Raw genomic sequence first — 7,583 nt, forward strand, 5'->3', positions numbered from 1 at the left:
TGATTTCAGTGTTCACAACTCAACCTGGCTTCCTCTTTTCTAGTTCCACTAATCAACTGAAAGAGATCCAGAAATATCTGCCATTAGTAATGATTTAACACAAATTGTTCATCCACCTACTAGAATACTGAATAATCATCTGAACACAATGGATATTTGATTAACTAGCTCATCTTCCATATGTACTCCAAATGTCTGCTCTTCCTTTGGTGACTCAGGCCATAAGCTTTTAGGTTTACTTTTTTATGAAATGTCCATCACCAAGCCATTTCATTTTCTTGGTCTTCAGTGATCTGTTGATACTAAATGGTATGAACACACATAATCTGGCCTCCTCTTTTCCTTTGACCATTTACTGTTTTTACTCACCCAGTACAAATGTTGACTAAATATCCAAAATACAGAAGTATCTGGAGTAAGGGCCCTTATCCCCACTCTACACAAAACTGAGTCTCTCCAGATCAGTCCAAACCTTGGGTCTCCGACAAGTGTGAATGAACAATCCAGATAAAAGTTTGATATATCACATCTAAAATAGTTCAAGAATAAAAATAAAGGCTTCACAATCTAAATTGTAATCCTAAACATCTAGAAAATAAAAAATAAAAAAATCAGCACTCCAAATCACACTTTGAAAGGTCAAATGCAAATACTTGCTTCCAGCCTGAACTGCAGTCAAACCTCACTAAGGCTATTATTACCATTGTAACATTATCCTTTGGATGAGCCTTTGGACTCCCTGGAGGTGTCAAATAATAATAATAATAAAAACATTATCCTAATATATGGTTGAACTCGTGGCATCAGATCAGGATTCTCCAACTCATAGATAGCTGCAACAGATCACTTTCCAGCTATAAAAATTGCTTCCAAACCTGCAGCCAGAAAGATTCCAGAAAGTTTTTTACCTTGGGTATACTATACATTAAAGATACCAAGCAATTTTATGAACTTGGTTTTAATCCTTTTTCTTTAACGTATAGTATCTTCTTCTCCCGTAGTCCTAAATGAACCGTTGGGGTCATTCATGGCTGGTAGGTGATACTCTTTCTAGCCTCCTCCAGTTGTCTCAGTCTCTTGTTCTTGATGTCAGTTGAGAAAGGGAGGAATTTGTCCATTTTTTGATGTTATCAGTCCATTTTAATCGAGGTTTGCCCCTAACCCTTGATCCCGGAATGTTTCCTTCTAGTGCTTGCTTTAGAATGCCATTAGCCCTCTCCACATGTCTGAACCATTTCATCTGTCTTCTTCTTCTGATGACTTTCAGAATATTTTCCCTTTTTCTCCCATCTATTGAATCAATCAGTTTTCGAACATTTACATTGGTTTCGTAAGGTAAAAAACTTTCTACATCTTTCTCTCATCCTGAGAATTTTATTTAATAAGGTCAAAGCACCTTGTGGCAACTTGTATAGGTAAAATTCATAAGCTCTGCATTACTTCAACCTTGGTATCTCTGGGTCTGGCTTCTACTGATGAGACCTCAGTACACTGAGTGGAACCAATGCTGAGTTGGATGATCTTTCGGCCACTTGTACGGGAGTGGTCCAGGGGATCGTCTAATTTTTAGAGATGGTTTTACTTATTCAGTAGCATCATACATCTCTGCAAGGGGATGTGCTTTGCATTAGGGGAGATACTAAGGGAAAGTGATCAGAGCTTACTCCACCTTTACCACGAGTTGCCTCAGACCTGAACCCAGTTCTTTTATTTTATTTATTTATTTTTTGTATTGTAGTTGGCTATGTTTCCTGGACATCTTTTGTTTCTTTACAACTGTCTTTTTGTTGTCGTTGTTGAACACTGCTTTACTTGTGTGAGGCTTTTATATTCACATCTTCAACCTTGGCATCTCTGGGTTTGGCTCTCACTGACGAGACCTCAATATAGCATCATACATCTCTGCAAGGGAATGTGCTTTGCATTAGGGGAGATACTAAGGGAAAGTGGTCAGAGCTTACTCCACCTTTACCACGAGTTGCCTCACACCCGAACCTAGTTCAGGTGCAAACTTGACTTGTCTGTTTGCTTACTTGGGAAAAAGGATTAAAACCAAATTTATAAAATTGCCCTTTATATACTTTATATACCTTGGGTATACTTTATAGTATACCCAAGGTAAAAAATTTTCTGCATATATATATATATATATATATATATATATATATGTAGAAAGTATTTTTAACTTGGGTATAGTTATGTTAAAGATACCAAGCAATTTTAAACCTGGTTTTACTCCATTTTTTCCAAGTAAGCAAACAGACAAAATGTCAAGTTTGCGCCTGCAATTGATGCAAGACTAGCTGATCCCACAGGTAGTGCAAGACCAAGGCAACTCGTGGTAAAGGTGGAGCAAGCTCTGATCACTAATCTTAATATTTACCCTTAATGCCAAAACACATCTCCAAGAAGGGGATGTATGATGTTTTGTATTAAAGGCAAGGGGCCACTACCCAGACCGGTTTCGACCTTTATTGAGGTCTCATCAGTGGGAGCCAGGCTAGAAATACCAAGATTTAGTAATGCAGAGCTTGTAAGTATTTTACCAAAACAAGTTACCATAAGGTGTTATAACCTTATTAAAAAATAAAAATCTCAGAAGGAGATATAAATGTATAAATGTAGAAAGTATTTTTAACTTGGGTATAGTTATGTTAAAGATACCAAGCAATTTTAAACCTGGGCAGGCGCAAACTTGACATTTTGTCTGTTTGCTTACTTGGAAAAAATGGAGTAAAACCAGGTTTAAAATTGCTTGGTATCTTTAACATATATATATATATATATATATTTATTTATTTATTTTTATATTTTATTTTATTTATTTATTTTTTGTATTGTAGTTGTCTACCTTTCCTGGACCTCTTTTGTTTCTTTGCAACTGTCTTTTTGTTGTCGTTGTTGAACACTGCTTTACTTGTGTGAGGCTTTTATGTCCAAAGAGACGTGCAGGGTATTTACCAGCTCAGTAACTTAATAATTTTTCTTCCAGGCGGCAGTGCTCCGCCCAGAGAATACTGTACGCTATGAGTAGCACGGAAGGTAATTGAATTTTCGCACATTTTATAGCGATTGCTTTTCTAAGTTAAGACGTTGCTTGTCATCCGCGTTGCTCCTGGTTTGTTTCTAGGAGCAACTTGATATCGTGATTAGCAGTGGTTCTGTATGTAGTTTGTGTGTGAGAAAGAGAGAGATAGGGAAGGAGATAGAAGGTGGACGGGGGGGGGGGGTAATTAGACTGCTGTTATGGCCTTGTATGTTGTATAAAAGTGTCTCAGTCTTCGAATAAGGTACCCGCTACATAACTGAGAAAGTTAGCATTGCCTCATTTATATTCCTCATAATATGCACAGGGGCGCACCAGTAGTGTCCGGTGCCTGTGTGCAAAACTTAGTTGGCGCCCCTATTCCCCCTCCCTCCATTAAAAAAATCACTTTAAAAAAACGTTTTTTTTTTAAGTATTTCCTCCTCTTTGGCGCCTGTGTGCATCGTACACATTGCACATATGGCAGGCGCGCCCCTGAATATGCATATACAAGCCATAATAAAGAACTGTAACGTGTTACTGTAATGGAGGAAATAACCACTTTGCATTATAACCAAGGTGGAAATGTCAATCGTCACAATCTTGAAGATTATAAAGCTGAATAGCAATTAGAGCCACAAGAATCGAATATACGTCTCTAAGCACAATTTAGAACAACAACAAAAGGGTTTTCCTACCCTTTACTTGGAAAAGACTGAAATTTGAACTTTGTCGATGATGTAAAAAACATTTGTTAAGAAGTAAATTGCTTTAAAAACGATAATGAGAGTCTAATATCATATGATGGTAGCTTAGATGAAAAAACCTGGATGATATTCCAGAGGAAACTGGGGCTTTTCACTTCACAAACATAGTATTCACATGCACAAGAATCGTGGATTATAGGAAGCCTATAAGAGTTGTGTGGTCTGAGAATACAAAGACATCTATGCAGTCTCAGATCATGAACCTAGATAGTCAGAAGGGACCTGGAACTGAATCAGCGACTCGAGCCACACACACACACACACACAGAATTAGCAAACTGCGTATAATAACCAACCAAATCTACATCCTGTTATATTATTATTCCTTTTACATATTAGATTCAAGGGCTGTACAGCCAAGTAACTTACATTTCATTTCTTATACAAAGGGGGCGATTAATCCTATCTCCAATGTTTGCTATTTCTCAGTGCGTGCTTTCTCTAGCGGTTTATTTTTCAGGAAAACCCCAACACCTCTTAACTAAAAGTAAGTGACCTACCTATAGATCAGTCACTTTAAACAGAAAAGTCCTTTACAATGTTCCCAGCGTCGCGAATTCATTGAAGACGAAAGGGCATATATTCTAATAACTTTTTTTTTTTTTCATTTTTGCAGTGCGAGACATTTAGTATCAAATCAGACTTATTTTTATTAAGCAGACAACTCGAATAACTTTCCAAAACATTCAACATATTTGAACTGCTTTGAATTTTGTTCATATTCCACGTTGTAATGAATTCCTAAGCAGCCTGTCGGTGGTGAAGTAGAAGTCAAACTTCAGGTTAAATGAAAATACCTTCATACCTCATGATTTCGAACTAACTTCTTTCTTTCTTTAAATAAATAGAAAAACGTTTAATAACAGGCTAAAAAAACTCCCAAAAATGCGTTGTATCTCATCATCATAATGCTAAATATAGATATAGACCTTACGATCTGCTCCTGTCTCCTTTTTGATCTAATAGTCTTTTTTAAGGTCTATTTCCAATTAGCTTATCATTTTATTAATTGTTTAAGACAGTGGTCTCAAACTTGCGGCCTGCATCCGCCCCCTCCCCCCGAAGCAATTTGACACGGCTCGCGAATACATTTCAGTTATGTATTTGTTGTAAATACGGTGCTTTTAGTTTTAGAGGCATAGAGATATGGACTGAGCTTATGTGCGCATAAGCTCAGTCCATATCTACAATTTACAATCAGTAAATTTAGTTCTCCAGCCGACAGTTGGTGGCGCTTCAATATTCTGGTGTTTCCGATGCACAGCTGCGCAGTTCATATTGCAATATACTGTAGATGGAGACAAACTAACGTACGGCTTATAAAACCTGTTTATTTGTGCTTGTTGTTAGATCTACATTATATCAATACCTATCGTTTAGAATTGTGCATAACTTTTGAGTGTTGCTTTCATACGAAAATTCATCTTGTTGAATTAATGTTGTAAATAAAATTTTATTAGTGATTTTAATTAAGAAATTAAACTGCAAGCCATGTCTTTAACAAAGAGTAAAAGAAAAGTGGACGAAGAATGACGTGTTTTTCAAGATAAATGGAAAATTATGTACTATTGTGGTGGTGTGCGCAATGAAATTGTATGTTTTATTTGTAATAAGGAAATATCAGTTTCAAAATAATACAATTTATGTCGCCATTACGAAACGAATCATGAAGAAAATTTTGAAATGTTGGAAGGCATATTGAGGGAAGAAAAGTTACAGTTTCTGAAATCCGGCTTACAACGACGACAAAATTTTTTTACTGAAACATATAAATCCAGTGAAGCAACAGTTCACGCAAGTTTTGCTCTCGCGCACATCATTGCAAAACGATCAAAACCATTTCCTGATGGCGAATTACTTAAAGATTGTTTGATTAAGTCTGCTGAACTTCTTTGTCCTGACAAATAGCAATTATTTAAAAATATTAGTTTGTCAGCCAACACGGTAGCGGAACGTGTTAACGAAATCGCTAGTGATTTACGATATCAGTTAAAAGAAAAATATATAGATTTTGCAGCATTCTCAATAACAGTTGATGCGAGTACTGACATCACAGATATAGCACAACTTGCCATTTTCGTACGAGGTGTTACTGATGAATTTGAAGTAATTGAGGAATTATTGGAAATAATTCCTATGAAAGGAAAAACTGGGCACATGATATTTTTTCTGAAAAATAAAAACTGTAATAGATAAATATAAATTAAGTTGGGATAAAATGGTTGGATTTGCAAGTGATGGTGCAGCTGCTATGGTTGGTAAAAAAAATGGAGTAGCGGTAAAATTAAGAAATATAGTGAAAGAAGAAAAATTTCAGAATAAATTTTGCACTGTACATTGCATTATTCATCAAGAAGCACTTTGTGCCAGAAGTTTGCAGATGGATAATGCTATGGAAACAGTAACTAAAACAGTAAACTTTATCCGTGGACGAGCTCCGAATCATCGAGAATTTGTTGCATTGCTTGAAGAAATTGAAAATGAGTACGGAGAAATGATTTATTATAACGAGGTGAGGTGGTTAAGTCGAGGAGCTGTATTAAAACGGTTTTTTGATTTAATAAATGAATTCAAAATTTTCATGACATAAAAAAATAAAACCATCGACAAGCTACGTAATGTTACCTGGATAACAGATTTAGCATTTCTTGTTGACTTAACCGGCCATTTAAATATTCTCAATAAAGAGCTGCAAGGAGAGAATAAACTTATCACTGACACGTATGCTTGTATTAAAGCTTTTAAAGTTAAATTGCAATTATGGGAAACACAACTGGGCTCAAAAAATTTCGTACATCTTAAATCCTGCCCTATTATTTCAAATGAAGAATCTCAAGAATATGCAAGAAAAATAGCATTATTACGACAAGAATTTGAAGAAAGATTTTAATGATTTGGAGTCCGATTTTACATTATTTTCATTACCATTAAAAACGAACGTGAATAACGTACCAGAAAATCTACAAATGGAACTAATTAAGTTACAGTGTTATATAAATCTTATTCAAAGATTTGAAGATACAGATTTGATTAACTTTTATTCGTACTATACCATCAGTTACGAATTTTTGCAATAAAAATAATCTCTTTGTTTGGAAGTACATTTATATGTGAACAGTTTTTTTTCCCTCGCAGTTGAAAATTAATAAGTCTAAGAAAAGAACCCGATTGACCGATGAGCATCTACAATCCGTGGTGAAGATAGTTTCTAGTAATTTTTCACCAAGGCTACAAACTTTATCAGAATCGAAACGCCATCAAGTGTCAAGTTGCAGTAAGAAATAAAGAAGTTTATAATTATTTACATACAAACATATGTATTTTTTCTGTATGTGTCGAAGAAAAATTTAATAAATAAAAGAAAGAGAATAGGTTGTCATTATTTATTCTCAAGTTATAAAGGTTATAAAAGGGTTTCATAATTATAAAGGTTATAAAGGGGTGGTATCCATACATTAGGGGTAAGTACGGTTCAATATATATATATATATATACAGTATATATATATATTCACTCTCACTTTGTTAAAAAAAAATTCCGGCCCGTCAGCTGCTTTCACATCGTGCATTCGGCCCGCATGCAATTTGAGTTTGAGACCACTGGTTTAAGATATCGGTTGTTGGCCATTCGATTTACATGTTGTATCCAATTTTATTTATATCTGTTTAGTTTTTCTTCTACTGATTTAACTTTTAGTTCTTTTAAAATGTCTTCATTCCTTTTTTGGGGCTTAACAATAATGCATAGTTTGCGGTTCTTCTCATAAATTTCATTTCACTTGTTTGTATTCT

General features: G+C 35.1%; 1 protein-coding gene across 1 annotated transcript in view; it reads left to right on the forward strand.

The window, feature by feature from the left end:
- The window catches only part of LOC150100350 (tetratricopeptide repeat protein 29-like), a 267,893-nt gene extending 260,785 nt beyond the window's left edge, over positions 1-7,108 (forward strand). Inside the window, exon 10 of the mRNA XM_090402521.1 lies at positions 6,928-7,108. Coding sequence (XP_090258647.1) covers positions 6,928-7,077 — 150 coding nt within the window. The 3' untranslated portion in view covers positions 7,078-7,108. The remainder of the gene's footprint in view (positions 1-6,927) is intronic.
- Positions 7,109-7,583: the final 475 nt, after the last annotated feature.

This window comes from Typopeltis vanoorti, chromosome 13, assembly GCF_054136105.1.
Source record: "Typopeltis vanoorti isolate ZY-2024b chromosome 13, IOZ_Tvanoo_1.0, whole genome shotgun sequence".
Taxonomy (NCBI): Eukaryota; Metazoa; Arthropoda; class Arachnida; order Uropygi; family Thelyphonidae; genus Typopeltis; species Typopeltis vanoorti.